Source organism: Apium graveolens, chromosome 6 (genome assembly GCF_009905375.1).
Source record: "Apium graveolens cultivar Ventura chromosome 6, ASM990537v1, whole genome shotgun sequence".
Taxonomy (NCBI): domain Eukaryota; kingdom Viridiplantae; phylum Streptophyta; class Magnoliopsida; order Apiales; family Apiaceae; genus Apium; species Apium graveolens.
The window spans coordinates 38,956,157-38,978,397 of record NC_133652.1 but is presented as its reverse complement, the minus strand read 5'-3'; the positions used below and the strand labels follow the sequence as shown (position 1 = coordinate 38,978,397).

At 35.6% G+C, this 22,241-nt stretch overlaps 1 protein-coding gene across 1 annotated transcript; it reads right to left on the bottom strand.

Annotated features, from left to right (window-relative positions):
* Positions 1 to 17,751: 17,751 nt before the first annotated feature.
* LOC141664931 (transcription factor MYB14-like) lies at positions 17,752 to 18,372 on the bottom strand. The gene is made up of 3 exons (XM_074470887.1): positions 18,146 to 18,372; positions 17,919 to 18,045; positions 17,752 to 17,824 (listed from the first exon to the last, which is right to left on the bottom strand). The coding sequence occupies exons 1-3, from the start codon at positions 18,261 to 18,263 to the stop codon at positions 17,752 to 17,754; spliced, it is 318 nt and encodes a 105-aa protein (XP_074326988.1). The 5' UTR covers positions 18,264 to 18,372.
* Between the last annotated feature and the right edge of the window lie 3,869 nt (positions 18,373 to 22,241).

The following is a 22,241-nucleotide window of genomic DNA, read 5'->3' as shown; positions in this document are numbered from 1 at the left end:
TAGCACATCGGGTATGCTATTATTAACCAAACTCATTTTGATTTTGCAAGTGCTGTGATAGGTTTTATTGGGGATAGGATGACAGAGGATAGGACTGTTGTCTACTTTGCTAGATTTTGTTAGCTTATATATAATTTATAGTGTGCTGATGAACCCCAACCTACCACTGACTTATATCCACCTTTTAAAATTGCTAAACGAGCCTTTAATGACTTGGTAAATGCTGACCTTAAGAAAATGGTGGTTAGACCTTTACAGATTCCTCAGTCTGTAAAACAGATCCTGGTAAATGTTGATCCTCAAACCTATAGATCTGTTTATCCTGATGTTCAATCTACCACCACAACTCAAACACCACTCCAACCATCTGAACAAACCATAGATACATTTATACCTCAACCCTCCCTCAGAACATATCTTAAAATATATCTCACACCTTCACAGACAGCTCACCCTTCATCCTCAGCACCTACTGTGAAGCCTTCATCTTCCAAGCCCAAGAGGACAAAGACTGTTCCTCAGACACCACAGAAGAGAAGGAGGATTGTTCTGAGAGATGAGTCTGATAGTGAGGAACAGGTTTCTGCATCAGAACCTGTTGTTACAGAAGCTGAGAAGGTTCCTTCTCAGAAGGATTCTGGAATTGGGGGATCTAAGCTTCTCAAAAGGCTTAGAAGAATGACTTCTGCTGAACCTCCCAAGGAATCCCCAGCTTCAAAGAGATACAAGAAACAGAGAGCTAAAAGGCCAGCTTCAGATGATGAGGAAGCAGCAGCTAAGGAATGAGATCAGGAATCTCTGATCTCAAAAGAATCAGAATTTGCTAAAGCTACTGCATCTCCTTCTCCATTGTCCCAAACTCAGGAAGCTGCTACAGACAAGGCAAACAGACCATATGTGTCTCCTGTACATGAAACTGTATCTCCTGTAGACCCAGGTACAAGTGCTGAAATTGATATTCAAAACCTGGTTGTGCCTGAGGTTCTCTACTTAGAAGCTCCAACAGCAATTAATCCATCAACAACATTTGTTACTGATGCTACTCAAACTCTAGAATTGTCTACTACACCTTCTCTACATCTAGATGTTGATGATCAGAATATAGGTGAGCATCAGGATATGGCTGTTGATCAGAACTTGGAAACAGATCAGCACTTAGAGGATGATGCTGAAGCCTCGATTGCTTCTCATACTATTATTTTATCAGCAGATGCTGATTCTGTAAGTTCTGATGCTGCAAATGCTGATGATACTGGTGATGCTGCTTCAAATGCTGATGCTGATGAAGCTGGTCCTTCAGGACATGCACCTCCATAAATTGTTTCTAAATCTGAACTAGTCAAGAAGTTTGTACGAGGAGAAACATCAGTACCTTGGAGTGAAACTCCTAGAGGACAGGAGTGGACTAAGGAATGGAACTCAGTTACCTTTGTTCCATCTAAAAAGATTCTTGCTGAGCACTTGGACAAAGCTGATCAGATGTTAATTAATGATGACTTCAAGACACAGCTTCGAGTCACTGCATTGAGTACTAGACATCTTCAAGGTCTTCATTCAAAAACTCATGCAGAGTTACATAAAATTCAGGAAGAATTGCTCAAGCAAGAAACAGTTAAGAAACTTGAAAAGAAAAGTTTCTTTCAACCTACCTTTGACAGAGTTGCTTACATTGAGAAAACCCAAGAGACGCAACAGTCTCAGATTGATGATATTTTGATAAATCAAGCTTCTCAGCAATCTCAACTCGATGAAATCCAAGCCTCAGTGGAATTGCTTGTCTCTCTTCTCTTACCTGCTGATGCCAAAAAGGGGGAGAAAGTAATTAAGTCCAAATGCAAAACTGATCTGGCACTGAAGGGGAAGGATGATGAAAAAGATGACCAGGGAAACTCTGGAATGGGTGGAGGTCATAGTCAAGGTAGAAGTTTCTCACCAAGAAGAGCTGAAATTACAAGTCACAGGACAAGTTCTGATGCTGGAAAAAGAATTACTTCTGCCACTGGTAAAAGGATAAGTTCTGATGAACTTTTGGATCTTGATGAAGAATTATCAAGACAGTTATTTCTAAAGGAGAATCCAGGAATGGACTTGGAAAGTCTGATGGAAGAAGAAGCTAGACTTAAGTCAGAAAAAGTCAAATCTAAATCTGAAGCTTCTGTTGGTAAAAAGAAACTTCCAAAAGTCAAAGGCATTGTGGTAAAAGAAAGAACAAATCCTGAAGCAACCAAGGCTAAATCATAATTGCAGATAGATCCAAGGTCTAAGGGCAAAGAGAAAATTGGTGAACCTATCAAGGTTTATGTGCCTCATGTGGATGAAGAAATTACTGTTGAAGATGCTGATCTTGCTCTGACTTCAAGAAAAATTTCTAAGACAACCTCTGACATGGCTCAAGTTATTCAGAGTAAAGATAGAGTTAGTTCTGATATCTCAAAGAAGCAAGTAACCTCTGACATAGCTCAAGTTAACTTGATATCAGAAGATAAATCAAAGGAAACCTCTGACATTGCTCATGTTAAACCTTCAAAGATACTCCTACCAGGATTTACCAAAGCCAAACAGACTCACCCTTTGAAGACTGCTGCAAGTGGTTTTGAAGCAAGAGTGGTTACTGGAAAGGAAGCAAGAGATAAAACTAGATTGGGAAATGCTGATGAAAGAAGAATACAGAACACGACCAATGATCCAACTTCCTTAAGTGAACCAGGTATTGGAGCAACTCCTGAAAGATTGAATCAACTAGAATCTGTATAGATGGTTTACCATACCTACTTGAAAGAACACATTTTATTGTACTTCATGACAGATGGTAGGGTTTATCATATAAGGGAAAATGCCATTCCACTGAAGTATTTTGAAGAATTGGAACATGTATTATTCTTACTTCAAGTGAATGACAAATTAATAGAAAGTGTTGCAAACTATTTAAAGAGTCAAATTCAGAGACAGAAAAGGCTTTATTCTGTTAAATCTGACAGCACATATCTTCCAAAGTACAGAGATCACAAGGGTGATATTGTTGAGATGAAGCCTAACTCTGCTAAGATTATAAATACCTTTCTGGGTTACAAGGCTGTGGAATTCAATATTGAGTCTGACAAGGCGTATTTGATCAGACTGGATCAGGATATAAAGAAAGCTAAAATTAATGATCTCAGGGCTGCAATCTTTCAAACTGGTGAAGATTCTGCAGAACTTAAAGATGCTAAAAGGAGGATGATTGATGAACTTAGATATGCTGAGAGATGTTTATTAAAGAACTATCTCAGAACAACTCCTGACATCAGAGAGATCAGAAGATGAAGCCAAGTCAAGATCTACAACTGCTCAAATTCTGATATGAATACAGACTGAAGTTGTTATCAGAAGTTAAAGTTGGTAAAGCTTTAAGGACTGTAAGTTGTAGTTATCTAGTCAAATTCTCATGCATTATTTGTACTTAATGTTTTTGACATCATCAAATATCTGTTAACTTGTATATTATGCTAATTTACAAGTTGGGGGAGATTGTTAGATATATTTGATAATGTCATGACTAATATGATTTATGTTTAGTTTTCAGATCTTACTTAAACAGGACAAATTAGTACTTAACTGAAATAAGTACTTATACTGAAGTCAGAACTTAAGTCATCAGTACTTAAGGTTCAGGAGATATCTATCAGAAGATAATATCAGGACTTAAAGGAAACGTTCAGATAAGGAAAGCAGCTGATTTACAGGAAGAGAAGATCGAGACAAACATAAGAAGAGATATGCATGGAGAAGGAATTCTATGAAGAATAGAATACTTGAAAGAAAAGATATCTAATTGATATATTTTAGGAAGCAGAAATATATTCCATATCAATTAGCGATTATCTTGTAACTGTGTAGTATATAACCACAGACATAGGGTTTACACAAAAAGTGTTATCATTATCGAGAAGATTATTCATTGTAACCCTAGCAGCTCTCGTGATATTTGTTCATCACTGAGAGAGGACAGTTCCATACTGTAACAGAGTTTATTGTTTTGAATAAAGTTTATTTTCTGTTACTTGAGTTATTAAAGTTCGATTTGATTGTGATATACACTATATTCACCCCCTCTACAGTGTATGTGACCTAACATTGTTCATCTAAACACCTATAAGAAATAAGTTAACCAATACAAGCCTGATGAAAAGAATGATCAGCTTACCCCTCGTTCAGCAATTGTATCGGGTTGCAGCAGAGCTTAAGGATCAAGCTCAATCTACTGATCTCTCACTAGATGAATAAATGGAAGATGAATTTTTCAGAGTTCTTCTGTTCTTCACAGCTCAATCTACATTATTCAGGTTTACTATAGATGAATTATTATCTGTAAGTATCTTAGTGATGCTAATTTTAAAATAAAAAGAAAAAGAAACTTAATTATAAGGTAGAAAATTACCTTTATTGGCATGAAGGTATTTTAAATCATTATTGATGATCAATCCATACCCCTTCGTCATGGTCATTGCGTGCATAACTTATATTCGTACTATCTTCTATAGATATGGTTTGTAGGCCAATCGAGAAAGGGGGGTTCTCGTCAAATTGATTATACTCTTCCTCATCTTCGACATTATCAACTCCAATAATACGTCGCTTACCTTGAAGAACAATTGACCACCTCACATCAGCCGGTTCTCGAATATAAAAAAACTTGTTTGACCTGTGTTGCAAGTATAAATGGATCGTCCTCATGACCAAACCGATTGAAGTCAACCAAAGTGAAACCTGACTCATCCACTCGAACACCACGACGGATATCAAACCATTTACATTTAAATAGTGCAACTTTGAAATCTTTGTAATCAATCTCCCAGATTTCTTCAATCACCCCATAATAATATTTCATTACATCTCATGATGCAATGGAATTGCTTTTTTCAAATTCTGTTGAAAAAGCTTCTACAGATATTCCACTATTTTACACGGTGCTCTTATTATCTTGATGTTGTGTGTAGAAACTGTACCCATTTACGTCATATCCTTGGAAAGAACTCAGTGGCATGTTTGGGCCATAAGCTAACCACTTCAGAGTATTGGAAACTGTTGAAGGACTTTTTGAATATTAAAACATCACTCGACCTTTAAACCATTTCACAAAAGATCGATTATGTTCATTTGTAACCCATTTGCCACCCTTAGAGGGATTCTTTCGTCGAATCTCCAGTATGTGCTCTTGTAAGTAAGGATTAACTTCTGTCATGTGTTGTAGAACAAAGAGATGGGCTCTATCAAGCATTTCAGCACCGGGAGTGATCATTTTATGTCCTACTGTACCCTGACCATCAAGTCTACCTTCATGACGAGATCTCGGAATTCCAACTGGATCGGTAGATGCTAGATAGTCCGTGCAAAATTCAATAGTCTCTTCAACCGAATACCCTTCAGCTATGATTGCTTCAGGATGACGCCGATATCTCACATATGCTTTTAAAATGCACAGAAACCTCTCGAAAGGATACATTTGACGCACATACAAAGGACCACAAATTTTTATCTCTCTCACAAGATGAGTCACTAAATGCACCATAATATCGAAGAATGAATGTAGGAAATACATTTCAAATTCACAAAGTGTGACTATAATATCAGCTTGCAATTTATCCAAAGTCAAGGGATCGATGACCTTGCTACATATAGCATTAAATAAGAAGCACAATTTCATGATAACCACTCTCACGTGCCTCGGTAATATGCCTCGAATTGTAACCGGTAGAAGATGTTGCATTAGCACGTGACAATCATGTGACTTCAAACCTACAAGCTTCAAGTCTTTCATTGAGACGAGGTTTTTTGGATTTGAGGAATATCCATATGGAACTTTGACACTTGATAAACACTCAAAAAAGCTTATTTTCTCTTTCCTAGACAAAGTGTAACAAGCCGGAGGTAGATACGCACGTTTACCAGATTGTTGTGGTGCTAACTCAGCTCGTACACCCAGCTCTTGATAGTCTAGCCTGGCTTTCATCCCATCCTTCGTCTTACCAGGTATATTCAATAGTGTCCCAATAATGCTTTCACAAACATTTTTTTCAATATGCATAAAGTCAAGGCAATGTCTCACTTGCAAGTGTTCCCAATATGGTAGAAGAACCGGCCAAGTGCTATGTGTACATCTTAGAGTGCGATACGGATTCATGCCGTCTGCACAAAGCCCTAGTCGTAGATTTCTAACTTCTCCTCCAAATTCTGGGAATTTACCATCAATGGTTCTCCATTACGGAGAGTCAGCCGGGTGTCGGAGTATTCCATCTGATTTTCTCCCTTCCACGTGCCACCTTACAAGCTTTGCATCATTGAAATTTGCAAAGAGACGTCTGAATCGTTCCACTATGGGTAAGTAGCGCAACACCTTGACAGGAGGCCTCTTGTCATTAGTAGAAGAATTATTTCCATCCCGCTTATATCGGGAGGCTCCACACTTTGGACATGTGTGTAAATGTTCATGCTCCTTGCGAAAGAGCACACAATCATTTGGACAAGCATGTATCTTCTTTACATTCATACCCATTGGACACAATATCTTCTTCGCCTCGTATGTGGAAGTGGGAAGCTCATTTTTTGCAGGAAGCATTTATGCTAAAAGTTTGAGCATTTCAGTGAAACTCTTGTCACTCCAACCATTTTTTACTTTGAGTTTACACAACTTTAAGGTTGTTGATAACCTAGTAAATTGAACATTGCACCCATGATAGAGAGGTTTTTTAGAATCATCAACCAAGTTCTCCAGAACTTCTGGTTGGTGCACTAGGATTTCTTCAACATCTTGGATCATCTCTTCAACCCTATCATTTTCAGCATTATCTTCTTCATTACGAGGCATACTGTCTCCATAACTTTCATAAATTTTGCTAGAAGTCTCAGTCTTGCTAGTGTGTATTCCCTCCCCATGCCAAATCCACTTAGTATAATCTTCCATAAAACCACGGCGAAATAAATGCTCACGAACAGTGTCAATATTAGGATACTTTTTCAGATTATAACAATCACGACATGGACATGTGATCCTGTCTTCTTTTCCATGTTTGATCTGTTTCTTCTTTAGATTTTCTACCGCACATGCAATGAACTCATTAACACCATTAACATAGGCATGCGAGACCCGTGGTATTTTATACATCCACGTGAGATGATCCATTTTCTCTTTCTATCAAAAATGTATGGAAGAAGGTCAGATTATATTAAATTAATTTTGAACTTAGTGATAAAAGTAACCTATGTAATATTATTCTAGCTAGCTAAGTGGCATGGTTGGCTTTTAGACACCAAATTATTAGCTTTTTAGACAAATGATTATTTTTTAGCTTTTTAGACAAATGATTATTATGGGACTGCTTCAAGTCTTTTTTAAGAAATGCTTATCGTGTACATAACGAATGAACCGATTAAATGAGTATAATTGTAACGAAACATCAAACAAAAAGAAAAAAAAACCCCAAGCCTTTAAGTTACTACCGACGTCATTTTACAGCGGCCCCTTTGTCTATTAAAAGTTGGTACAAGTATATTCTTAAACCCTGGGTAGTGTGGAGCTTAACAAAAACCCTAGCAGAGGCAGCATCAGCCACTTTCTCTTGCAACATCGCAACTTCACACAATGGTACTAGTACACTTTTCTTTTCATCTTTACTTTGTATTGATTCTTGTACGTATTAATTGTATTTATATGTTAAAAACAATGTAGACGGCAGCAGGAGTAGAAACAGTGAACCTAAAAGCATACCCGGAAATGACTCGATTTTTTGGGGATATTTTTTGGGTAACCATAACTTGACCGGAAGTTGAAAGATGTGTTTAGGTATCTCAGGTTGACCCAGAACTGACCTGATTTTTCGGGGATATTTTTGGGTAACCTGACCTCGACCTGAAACTGATTAAACTCGGTCCTACTTTCGTATTTTTTTGTGTCCAGTTTCACGTCATGTTGGATTTTGTGACCCCTATTGATTACATTACTTTCAAGTATCTATTTTTGTTTATGTTGCATATAGAGATGTGTAAATATAAAATTACAAAGAGATTTATGTCTATAGTTATTCCTTAATATGATCTACTAATTTACATGGGTAACTCAAAATGATTTTGTAACTCTTGATAATATTATTAATACCTCTTCTACAGAAGGTTATCTTAATAGGACAGAGGTTATTATTTATTCTGCTTGGTATGTCGGTAGTATTAAATTTAGTGTAACGTCGAAAATTTGGGCAGAATACCTCCTACTTCTCCATATATCTTGGAACTTTAATGAATCTTTCTATAAATCTGATATCCGACCTTACCATCCTCTTTACTGATGCTTGTTATTAGTTTTTATTATTTAACCAGTGTAAGCCAACAGAAGACAAAGCTGCATTATATGTAAATCCTTATAATTAGGCACTACAATTTTAGTTATTATAGAATCATGATTAGGATTTTTTGTAGATTTCTTGGTACAATGTGATTAAGAACAACTTCTTTACTGTGGTATAATTACAGCAGCGTATTGATGCTATCATAACATTATTGCAGAATGTGCCCTATGTATTTGTCCCGTCAAAGCAAGCACTTGGGCGAGCTTGTGGAGTCAGGAGACCTGTAATTTCATGTTCTGTGACGAGCAACGAGGGAAGCCAGCTAAAATCTCAAATACAACAACTTAAGGTTTATTCATTTACATATTCGTAGTTTGCACTTTGCAGAGGCATTAACATGAATTTTTTAATCATATTAGGTTTAATTTTTATCCTTGTGTCCGCAGGATGCCATTGAGAAGCTCTTAATCTACGATTTCAGTTGGGGCATATTCAGTGTAAGGGGAGCCTTGATTTGCTGACTGCATATCATTTGATGCTTTAGTTGATTAAGTTTTGCTATTACCAATGACAATTTAGTACTGTTTTGTTGCAAAATTGAAGCTCTGATGCATTTGTATTTGACTCTTTAAAAGGATCAATCACATGCCGTTGTTTTGATTGCTTTAGTGCTTAGGTGTCTGCGCCTAATGATATTGAAATTCCTTTTCTTATTCTAACCAGTCTAGCCTTTTAAGCCATGATTCTTGTATCTCAGGAGGAATCTACCGGAATTTTTCCACCCTCTCAAAATGTTGTCTGAACAGAGAACTAGATACTTTTAGGGGGTTTGTCGTGATAAGTTGTCAAAGGCTGATACTGTTATGATGATTTTATTAAACGAGAACATATCACATAAAATCGGGGATACTGGATAGGCAGTTAAAATTCCACAGCTTTGTTATCAGTAAGTTCTAGTAGCATTATAGACAAATACAGGTAATCACATTTCAGAATTTAGTTAACTGCGGATTAACAATTTATGAACTAATTAACAGTTAAGTTACGTACTTGTGTTTTGCTTGTGTATGCTTTGCAGGGATCACACAGGCCGGAAGCAGAGCGTTTCAGTGATCGTGGACTTGGTCCCCCTCCAGCGAATAGAAAGCTGCCTGAAGTATGCAAAATTGCATTCAAAACACTTAGTAACAGAACTGTGGGAAAAAAAAGGAAGAAGTCTCAAACCTCAATTAGAAACAGATAACAGATAACAATAACCCAATCATAACAGCACAGAACCCCAATTAGAAGGAAAAAAAAGGAAGAAGTCTCAAACTTCACAATAACCCAATCGATTCCCCTCTTTGAAGCAGCACCCTCTTCGATTCCCCTCTTTGAAGTAGCACCCTCTTCGATTCCCCTCTTTGAAGCAGCACCCTCTTCGATTGTTTAAGCAGCAGCAGCCAAAACCCCACAATCGAATAAACCCAATCGATTTCCCTTTCTCAGAGCCAACAATCGAACCCTAGAAATCGATGGCCCTCTTTCTCAAAGCCATCGCAGAGTCACAATAGATTCACACAATAGATTCAATTCACGCAGTACATCCAGTAGAGATGAAATCGCAGTTGAGATGAAATCGCAGTTGAGATTGAAATTGCAGTTGTAATAAGAGCGTAATAGGACAGAATCGCCCGGCGACACTAGGCGTATATTATAGCTGCTAGTTCTCAGAATGCTTTCCAGCCGGCAAGAACGCTCTAGAAGAAAAGCACAGCCTGGGAGGGAGGCTCGACTAACAGGAGATGAAATGTTTAAAGTAGAATAGTAGCATAGACGAGTGAAATGAAAAATTTTAGTCACCCGCGTATGTGTGTTAACCCGCGTTTGTTTTTAATCTTTTTTTAAAATTATTTCTTCTTACGTCGGTCAAAAAGAAAACCGACACTGTATATTATCTTAATAACGTCGGCTAAAAAAAACTGACACAATAGCAATACCAATAGCGTAGGTCGTTTGACCAACCGACACAGAAGACCAAACTAGCGACGGCATTCAACTTGACCGACGCTATTCTAACTCTACAGCGTCGGTTAATTGAAACGACCGACACCTTTAGCTTTGAAAAATAGAAAAATGCGTCGGTTCTCTATTTAACCGACACATTAGGCAGTAAAGAGTGTCTCTATTTAACCGACACTATAGGTGCGACTCCTAAAGTGTCATATGTACTAGTTCATATATTTTGCTTAAAATAGTACAATATATATAGATATTTGTCGTATCATGTTACATGTTTTATGCATGTCCCTAGAAGACTAGTCAAAATACTACGATTTTGCTTTACTCGTTTTTATGGGGAAAATTAAGTGACAAGTAGCTACTTAACAGATTTCAGAATTCAAACATACTTACATTTATTACGAGTTATTATTTAATTTAATATTTCTTATAAGATTAAGTAAAATATTTTTGAAAGGAATAAGCAAATAAATTCAGTATCCTATACCTAATTAACTCTTTTTTCTAAGGAAAATATTTTCTGAGCAAAATTTTAATTCTAGAGCAAAATCTAATTGTCCCCCATATTAACACAATAATAAAAAGTAAATAAAAATAATAAGGGCATTTTTGTCTTTTCAATTACTTTTTACACTGAAAAATAAATTTTTACCCCAGAAATAACACTACCTTTTTTTAATTCTGCATATATTCCTCTTATGCATCAAAATATTATTCATCTGTTTATCTGAAACAAAGCACTAGCTATCATGAAATGGTCCGTCTTTGACAAATTGTGATCAATTAATTGTTTATAAAGTGAAAAACCTGATCATAAGGGCAAGTTGATTGTATGTATAAGGAACTCGACCCTCTCGCCCAATTCTTTGTTTCTTATGGTAGATAAACCCGGTATGCACTCGGTAAGGCACGTAATTTAAGAAAATGTGAAAATTATAATTGAGAAGTAAAAAAGGTGAGTAAAATATTATGATAAATCAATATTAAAGGTATAAAATAAATTTAATAAAGTATAATAGTTGATTTAGTGGATTTTTAAATAATAAAATTGCTTTTAGTAAATTTTGAAATATAAAAAAATCGAGAACAAATAATAAAATCGTAAATAAATGGATGGTAGGAGGGAGTATCCATTTTGCTCCTGTACAGAGATGCATAAAAAGTTCATTTGGTACAATTTTATTCGGACTTTAAAAAACCCGAATTTTTTGTAAACGGATCTGGCCAGATTTTTTAAAAAATATGGTCGGACAGGACCGGACTTCCTAAGGAATATAAGGCCTGTTTTGGAATCGCGGGTCGGGCCGAACCGGGTTTTATCTGGATTTTTTATTTATATATTAAATATATTTTTCTATATTTTATAACTCAAATTACGAGTAGTTTAAATACCGGAGAAAATAATATCTTGATGGGTGGTAATCCCTAACAATCATGTGTCAGATAAGCCATATTTAACATACTGTTCCAGAACCCTTAAATCAATATTTTAAGGGTCTAGATGAAAGGAAATTTTTTTTGCGTTCCGCGAATATTTTCCGCGGAAGGGTTTTTCCCCCTTCCGCGGATATTTTTCACATAAAGGGAAAAATCCCTTCCGCAGAAAATATCCGCGGAAAACTAAAACAATTTCTTTAAATCTGAAGCCTTGAAATATAGATCCGACGCCCCTAGAGTAGTATATTAGATAAAATTTATCTAACACACGATTGTCAGGAACATGACCCTATCTTGATATATCAAATAAAGTGGTTTATACACAAAATAAATAATTACTTTTTAATATAATATATATAATTATAAGAATATAATTATGTACAACAATTTATATTGTCCAATATCTGGTATAATCAGCTAGTTATTAGTATCAAACACAAATTTGTTAGTTGTTATTTCTTTGTAGGTATTAATTGATGCACTAGACTGCCTAATTTTTACATTCTATATTAGTCACAGACTACATAATTTAAAATTATAAATTTAAATAGAACATCATTTGCGATTTTTAATTATAAAATTTTATTATAATTACAACTAATTTAGTAATTATCTTTAATACTTTTTAATTTGGTGAAATATACCTTAATTGCTTCTAAATTATAATATAGTTTTAAAAAAATTATAAAAAGTATTATATATTTTCAAATTTTATATTAAAATTTTGGTTTTTTTATCCAAATTTTTAAAATGTCCGGATTTTATCCAGGCCGAACCGGACTTTTATCTGGGGTTTTTTAGATATGACTTTGTTAAATGTGGATTTTTAGGGTTTCGCGTCGCGCCATATTTTCGAGAAAAAGGAGGCCTATTGGTCTCATGGGCCGGACCGATACTAATCGGGCTTTTTTTGAATCGATTTTTTTGAAATTTTCTCCTAATCATATCGGATTGAATTTCAAATTTGGAATTTTTTTTAAGGATATCTACTAATATACATACCATCCAAAAACTCATGCATGGGTGGTGTGTCAGCAAGTGAAGTGTCTTGCTTAGCTAATGCTTGACATAATTTGCATATTAAATCAATCTAGGGTCGTTGTCTCAGGGGTTCATCATTTCCATTGTACTACTTTAATGGAAAGATATGAATATTCAAGTACAATTTGTCCCTAATTATTACAGTAGTAGGAAATTGTTGCGACAACTTGAAAGGGAAAGTATATGAAGAGAGAGATGCTAAATATCACCAATATAATATGTGGGGAGGTTCGGGGTTATGTCCATGTAAATCATTACCAACAACGCCGTGTTCACAGAAAGAGCCAAAATGGAGGCGGCTAGTTAAAATAGGGGGACCAGATATTATTTGTTAATGCGAGGGAATACAATTGAATGAAATATAAAAGGAGCATCTCCGATAAGTTCCTTACAATTATTATTAGAAAAATAAATTTTAGTAATTTAATAAATTTTATTTTAAGTCAATTTCAATAACACTTCTTATAAGTTAATTCTGTAAATATTTATTATTATATTTGAAATCTAGTGATGTATTTGAAATAGAGAAGAAGAGAAAAATAATTTTTTTACTATTGAAATCACAAGATAAGAAATCACTAGGAGTTACTTATAACAATTTCAACAGCGTGCTAGTTAGTTCCTTATAAATATTATGAAATAATAACTCTCAGATATGTTATTGTATTTAACTCCAGCAATATTCCTTATTCTTCTTTCATATTATATTATAATAATAAATTTAAAAGGATATGGATAAGAATAAAAAGAAAAGAGAGATAAGAGGCAACAACAAGAAAGATAAATAATTTTTTTATTGACAAAGATGATATAAGGTATGAGTTACGGTACCTTAAAAATAAGGTACGATGAGGGTTTCGTAGTAATAAGGAATCACTAATACAATGTTGGACTATCATTTTCTAATCAAATTTCTTATATTTTGACTTAAGACGTTATTTAAGAAAGCTGTTGGAATTGCTCTTATAAATAAGGTATGAGTGATGGATGCTAATTTTTGGTGGAAATAGCAAGATGATATTGGAACTCTATTTTATCATATTTATTTATGTATATATAACAATTATTTATAAAATATTGAAATTGTTGATTTAAAATTGGGGTTAAGAGCATCCATTAGCAAAAATATCCTGGGTGGTATATATTATACATAATTTGTTTAAATTGGGAAGCTCATACCATACAAACCTGTTCGTTAAAATTATAGCCAACCTGGTGATATTGACTAAATTTGTCGATGCTCTCCAAAACTCTCTTTAGAATTGTAGCAAAACTGTACAGACAAATTTAATATTATAGCCAACTCCCGTTGGAGCACATCACCTTATAGATCAACAAATTTTACAAGATTTTTATTTTATATTCACTATAACAGATACGGCTGAGGAAGCCCATTGCTTTGACTTTGTCAAGGTTGGTAAGCGTTGCAGCTTCTTCCTTGAACCGATCCAGGTAATCCCCAAGTACCTCATTCGTCCTCTACCTACAGTGGACCAAGCCTTCGGTATCCTTCGCCTTTCGACACGGATGAGAATAGTACTTCAGGAATTTTCTCTTTAACTGCTCGTATGAATCGATGGACCTGAGTTTGAGGGACTTGTACCACATAGAAACTGAGCCCTTTACGTAATTTTTGAACATCTTGCAGAGCATGATGTTGTTATGTCCCATCCCTATCATCAATAGTTCGTACTTTTCACAATGGTTCTCGGGGTCACCCTTTCCGTTAAACTCACTTATCTTCGGGAATTGCCTTTCCTCGCCCGGAGAAGACCGATATTGCTCAATTTCTTCGGTCGCGATCGGTTCTCGGTCGACCCTCTTGTCGCCGAACATGGCTTTTTCCAGACGAATTAGCCTAATTCGGGACCCATCAAGTTTTTCATCCGAATCAGAGGAATAATGTTGCTTCGTTCGCTTCTTTTTGGAGTTCGAATCAGAGTCAAACTCATCTTCTTCGTCATACCCCCTTCGCTCTTTTCTTGGCTTGGTGATTATCACTGTCTCATCGGCATGCAATGCTTCACGAAACGCCTTCTCTTGTAGCTCAATTTCTTCTCTCTGGAGCTATAAGGCTTTTAATCGCAGCGCATCGGCCTCTCTCCGCTTTGCCCAGGCCTCCGCCTTCATTTCGGCCTGTTCGTTCTCTTTTGCCTTACCCTTCTCCGTGGATAATTTGTCTTTGCGGATCTTTAGAAGTATGGGTTCTTCTTCGGGAGTCAATTTGATGACTCCATCAACGTCAATCAGAGAGGACGTTTGTCCTCGTTGTGAGGAGGGAAACCAGGTGGTGGTGGTTGTTTGTGAATTGGATTTGTCATCTTCTCAGTATCTCGTTATAATTCTCGTATTCCCCCAGACGGCGCCAAATGTTATGCCCAGATTTCTTCAGTTTGCAAGAACAGACTTCGACCTATCAATAACGTTTGTCGGCTATAACCTGAAATAGAAGAGAATGCGAGTGATTGTCCCCCCGATTCACCTCCGGTATGAAAATCAGTAATCTGCATGTAAAGTGAATTTAGGAATACAAGAAAGTAGAGACAGTTGAGAGAGTGTGTGTTGAATTCTCTATTTCTTACGTTCCATGGGGGTATTTATACCCAGATTTAAATTAAATGTTCGTCCATTATGCGTGAAATAGGGACGAATGTTGGAGACGAGAGAAAGGGGGAGACATTTTGATTCTCTGTCGAACGGCTTCATTGAAGTGGGCCTTTAGTCCATAAGCGTATTGGGCCTTCAGCCCAGCATTTCAGTCTTCCGGTAGGCTTTCGTTCATTAGACCTTATTGGGCTAACAATAGGAGTTTTATAATGCCGTGATGTTAATAAATTAGTTACGGTAATAAATAACTTGAAAAAATTAGCACCGTATTGTATATATAGGCTAGATTTTGTTACAATGATATATATTCAAAAATTTCAAGATTCTCAAGTGTTGGAGCATATAGCTTCAAGACTCTCTCGTCTTAACCATTCTTTGCTGCATCAGTCGAAGGAGATGTTGTTTTAAAAATTATAGAGGATAACGATATATTATAGTATAAGATTTACAAATATATAATCTAATATATCTCAGAGGGCTCGAATCTCAATGCTTAACACCATGAATAAGGTCGAAAAATGTTCTTGATGTATGAATCTGATTATCTGAAGTTTAGAATGTTTGGTCACTTGGCCTGGCAATGAGGAATACAAAAGACTGTACTATGCACGTTAAAAGATTCGTATTTTGAACTTATTTATTCTTGTAGTGAATGTGGCCAAGTTTATAATGCTGAAATGTTAAGGGCATTATAATGCTGTGATGTCATGATCAATATGTTAATTCGGAATTTTGATTTTGGTTAACAAATGATGTGTTTTCGTTTGTGACATACTAGGACGATGATCAATAATCTTATGATACATTTCAGAACAAATTTTAGGATTCCTAGCTAGCTAACATTTTCTTTCTTCAATAAAGCTTAGATTCCCTAATTAGAATGTTGTAATAATTGTTAAATGATGTGAAGACCGTCTAATTGACAAGAGTTAAAAAACAGCATCCTAATAATTTAAAAATACTAATATATTAAATATGATAATCTCTAAGCTATGCACATGTATATGTACAGTATAAATAAGGATTAAGGATCATGTTAGACCAAAATCATGATTGTATTAAGTTAGAATATATAGTTGAAGTTATTTTTATCTTTTACTGTACTGAACTTTCTGTAATTCTTTGATTACTTATTGAGATATATAAGCATGGGAGATGCAACGGAACATGCAATATTAATTAGATAGTACAGTCATGCACTTAAGCAAGATTAATTGAGTTAAAAAGTAATTGTATCCACGATTTCTTAATCAAAAAATTAAACCAAGGTAACAAAAAGTACTGCAGGTAACATTAACGTTTCAAATATAAAAACACGCACATTAAAATTTATTTCTCCCAAAATTGTGTTTCTGTAGTATTCTTTACAGGTATAATTTTACAAATTAATCTCGAACTGTGTCCCGTATCTGGATATATCATACGATGAGCCATACCCCCAAGCCACAATTCATAACATGTCACATATAACATGTATAGAAAGGCTAGTTGAACCAATATCCCAGGTTTTGCACTCCAAATTGAGGATCAACATATGTGGCATAATCATCAATATCGTCGTAAACATTTTCTAACGAATATGGTTCTCTCCAGAAACTTGTGAGGGGATCAGCACGGACCACATTAGTTTCAAATGTAGAATCAGGAACATTATTGTTGGAGTAGACACCAATGTTTAATATGTATGATGCAATAGGGTAGTGTTGGTTGGGTTCTTCTAAATTAGAAGCTTCTGGAGAGGTTACTTCATTTGGATAGACATAACTCATTATTGTATCCATTTCTGCTTCTATTTGCTCCATGTAGGGTTCCGTGCTTTCCACGGCTATAATATTGTTGGCAATTTGTTTCTTGAGGTACGTATTATAGCAGTACAAGTTCTCTGCAAAATGTAGGTTAATAATCTTAAATTAATAACTAAATTTAAGATTATTCCAACATTCACCCCCATAATCTTAAATTTACGAAGCACTTTCTCTTCGCCTGTGATGCACTTCTCATCACCATCAATTTTGATGCACTATCTCATCAAAAACACTTTGGAGCACTTTCTCTCCAAAAACACTTTGGAGCACTTTCTCTCCACAACTCTAAAGGAGTGGTTCTCCCTCGATCAATTGTGCCATCCTTTCTTCATCATTCTGAAATCTACAATTCTTTGCCAGATGCCCATATTTTTTGCATTTGTAGCATTGTGGCTTTCCTTTGTACCAGCAGTCTTTTTCTTCATGTCCCATCTTATGACAATGGTTGCATTGAACTTTGTTACCTGTGCCTTTTGAGGATGAACCTTTAGCTACAAGTTCTCTGCAAAATGTAGGTGTCTTCTTTTTTCCTCAAAGTTTTTTCAACACGTATGCCAGCGGTTTTTGATCTCGTTATCCGTTCGTCCTGGAAGCCTTGCTGCAATTGCAGACCATCTGAGGTACATGAACATACACCCTAAGTACAATTCTTAACATATAGCATTAATTTGATTTAGTTGTGAATTAACATAAATAACAAATCACTTACCCTACTCCGATATGACGCATGTTGACTATGATTTCATCTTCCTCTTGAGTGTAGTTGCCACGTTTAACCTGTGGATCCAAATAGTTCATCCACCTCAGTCTGCAACTCTTCCCACTCCTTGACAAGCCTAGACAACATATACTACACTAAATTAGTACAAATCATTAACTATTTTCCTTAAATTGTAAAGAAAAATAAAAAGAGCATGATGAGATTTAGGTAATTACCGGCATGTGTAGGAATCTGGCTCCAATTCCAAATGCCATATTTAGTGATATAAGTCACTAGCCGCATGTCTTCTTCAGAAGTCCATGGACTTTTCTTGAATGTTGCCATTTTCGCCATGTGGTTTACTTTTGGTTAAGTATACATTTACAAGACAGTACAAGGAGGTCCAAGAGTTAATGACCCCTTCAATGAAATTGCTTGATATTTATAGTATCTACTTATTCAGAATCTTAAATTTTTATGTCTCTCGGGCGTGGCGTAAACCAAAAAAAGATAGTGGGGAGAGGTGTGTGGATGCCCCAGTCCAGTCGTCCGTCGTGTGCTTGCATACATATATTATTCCTAATTGTTTTGTTTTAGGTACAGTGTGGAATGTGAGGAAAGTGGTTGATTAATTATTATCCTAATTCTAATCACTAGTTTAGGTATGTAGATAGATTGGTCAATAAATTAGTTCACTCGTTTACACCTAGAATAATCAAATTGGTACGGCCCTAAACTTATTTTTGACTATCACGGAGATATAAAAAAACAGAACAAATAGGTTTTTTGGCTACGATATTCATTCAAGTATGAAGTGATATTAAATTTATGAAATTTAAAAGCATAATTTATATATTCAATTACACGTCTGTTATAATAAATGGGATAGTCTTTTTTGTAAATGGGACAGATCATTTTACGGATGAGATAAACTATGAGACATACCGAATTAATCAGCAGAATGTAATTACTGAAATATAAAAAGTAATAATAATCAGAAATAAACAATGCAGACCAACAAGAAATTTTTACTTAATTCGGCTCCTACTCCTAATTAATTGCTAGCATCCAAGTCCCTATGTCAACTAACATAAAAAATTTATTATATCAACTTCAATAAAAAAAACTTACAATCTTTCTTGATTACAAACGGATAGTCTTTGAAAGAACCCTTTCCACTAGCATACTTGCTACCTAGTATTACTGCTACCACTACCACCTAACTCACCGGTTATCTTTGGCTATTCCTTTGAAATCAAACTCTTACCACAACCCGGCACACGGTGGTATAAATATACGCAATGAATAACAAAGATTTACAACTCAAACTAGATTCTTATTTGACTGGATATTCAAAAAAGAAATAAGAAGGTATTTCAGAAAGAATGTACGTGAAAGTATTAGTCTCAAATCAGAAAATTGGAGTTGTATATATAGGCATAAGTCTAACACATTGGTTTTTCAAACACGAGATAAGATAATATTTGTTGAACGAATTGTTTGAAAAATATTTGAATAAGTCTTTCAGGATAAATCGTTAGTTAGTTTAAGATAATAAACCTGAATAAAGATAAGTATTGATTAGTTCAAAATAGGTTTATCAGATAGAGTTTGTATAAGGAAAGATAGGAGAGAAAGATCCAGTCAAACTCGATTACATTTAGTCCTATCAACCCAACAACTCTAACCTTTGAACGCTGACTTCTGAATCTCCATCAATCACGAAATCGTGTTGCAATGTTCTCGGATAAAAGTTCAGAAGTTTCATCATCGAAAACCTGTATGCTAAGATTCTCCCCCTTTTATGATGATGACAAAGAGAACAAAAGCTCCCCTATCAAAAATACTTTAAGGCATGTTTAAAATATTAGCAACAAGATAGTATATATATGCAGATTTATAACTTTTATGGATGAAACATATGAATGAGACAAGTACAACATACAAGAGACAAAATAAAAGAAACATGGTATAATATAAAATGAACAGAACATAAAACAGTGTTTAACCCAAACATTTAATCAAATAACCCATTAACCCAGGGTTTAAACTGTTAGAAAATGGAAAGTTTGAGGCATATTTTATATATGTTCTTGATATGATTTCCGGAAACTAACACTTGGAGGTTGTTCCTTGACATGAGGACTTCAACTTTCATATTTGGATCTAAGATATTTTCTTAGTGGAATCCATGAATATATTGCAACAAAATTGCTTGTTTGAAATGGGTTATGGGGATTTTGTCCCACATTGGTATTGTAAAAGAAAGATATTGAGTTTATATAGCATCTTGTGTTAGTGTTGTTTACAACTACTAGCATAAGTGGAATGCTTGTGTGGCCTAGTGCTAGTGGGAACTCTTATATTTTTCTTTTCTATTACAAGTTTAATTATTTATATTGATTATTTAATTATTAGTATAAACTATATTGAGTAAGGATTATTTTAATCATACTCTGAATATATTTTGTAATATTAATATTAATTAATCAGGATATAATATAAATAATAAGGAAAACCCATTTTGTTTACTTTTTCTGTTTTGTTACTTGGTGTACCACATCGAGTAAAATAGAAGAAGAGCAACTTGAGATGCCTATATATTGAGAGGTATACTTGAGATTAAAATGATACAAGTCTCGGTGCCTACCTCGCAAACATATATGAGTTGCATAGGTTTTTTGGGCAAACTGAGGTGCGAGCCGCCGTTGATCATTATTGGTTCTGTGGCCAGATTGATCTGTTGTTGTTTTATCCTGGAAGCGATATTGCTGCATTCCATCACAGCTTAAGTGGGGGGCAATAATCTCTTCAAGAACAGTCAAGTCCTCTTGAAGGGTTTGGCGACTCAGTTGTTGTGTTCTTCTTCTTATCAGAATTTGGAAAGCGATAAGAGATAAGTTTTCTTTACTTTCTTTGTTAATTACAGTCTTTATAGTTTGTTATTGCCTTCGTGTTTTATTGGTTAATTGGTTATTTGTCATGTTCTTGTTATTATATATATAACTGCCCATTGTTACTGTGTAGTTAGAATTATACCCAAAAATCTTGAAGAGATTATCTGTGTTATATATTAATTAGCAAGATGGTTAATGAAACTGCTGATGTTCCTAAAATTGTTGAGACTGGTTTTGGTTCTGGTGGTACTACTACCATTGACTGGACCACGTATCGTTTCCCCAACCAATTGATTTATTAGGTATGCCTAATAAATTCAGTGGTGGAGCTTCTTTTTCTCGTTGGCAGAAAAAAAAATGAAGCTCTGATTAACGGTTAAGGGTCTATGGTTAGTGGTACAGTATGATCCTCCTGGGTTGGATCAAGAGAAAGCTGAATCTGTTAAGGTTTATGCTTTATGGGCTGAGAAGGAAGGGGTGGTCAGGGCAGCTATTTTGGCATCCTTGGAGAACACCTTGTTCGATATTTATTCATCAGATGTCTATACTGCTAAAGTCTTATGGGATAAGCTAGACCAAACCCATAATACTGATTCTTAAGGTCTGGAGAAGTATTATGTGGCTAGGTTTCTTGATTTCAAGTTGGTGGATGGGAAATCCATGACTGAACAGGTTCATGAGTTTGAGATTTTGGTTCATGCTTTGGGTGAGTCCGATATGGTCTTGCCTGAGAAGTTTCGAGTGATGTTTGTGATTGAAAAGCTCCCTAAGTCTTGGGAAGAGTTTGCTCTCTCCCTGAAAAGACAGAAAGGAGAGATCACATGGACTAACTTGATGTTGGACATCTCTGTACAGGAGCAGCACAAGTCCAAACAGGGACATGTGTTGCCTGTGGAACATAGGAGCTCGAAGGTGAATGTAGTGACTGTAGGACAGAAAAGAAAGGTAGTCACTAAGAAGGCTAACACTAAACCTGACAAGAACAAGGCTAAGAAACCAAAGGCGAACAAACCATGTTGGTCTTGTGGACGGGTTGGTCATTGGAGCAAGGACTGTCCAAGTAAGAAAGCTAAGAAAGGTGGAGTGGTAGCTCAAGCAAATACTGTGCTTGGACTTGGAACCACGAGTGGGCCAGTAGCTAACATGGTCATTGGTGAGGTTGTTGCCTCTGGAACCGATGACGGGTATGTTACTTGCAACCCTGTACTACTTTCCACTTATTTGTCACATGAGTGGTTGATTGATACTAGAGCTAATGTATATATTTGTGTTGATATTAGCTTGTTTGTATCTTATCAACAGAGTCATGGAGTGACAGTGACGATGGGGAATGCTAGTGCTGTACAAGTGCTTGGAATAGGAAACGTGGACCTGAAATTTGCTTCTGGGAGGATTCTATCTCTCATTAGAGTGTATCATGTTCCCTCTATTCGTA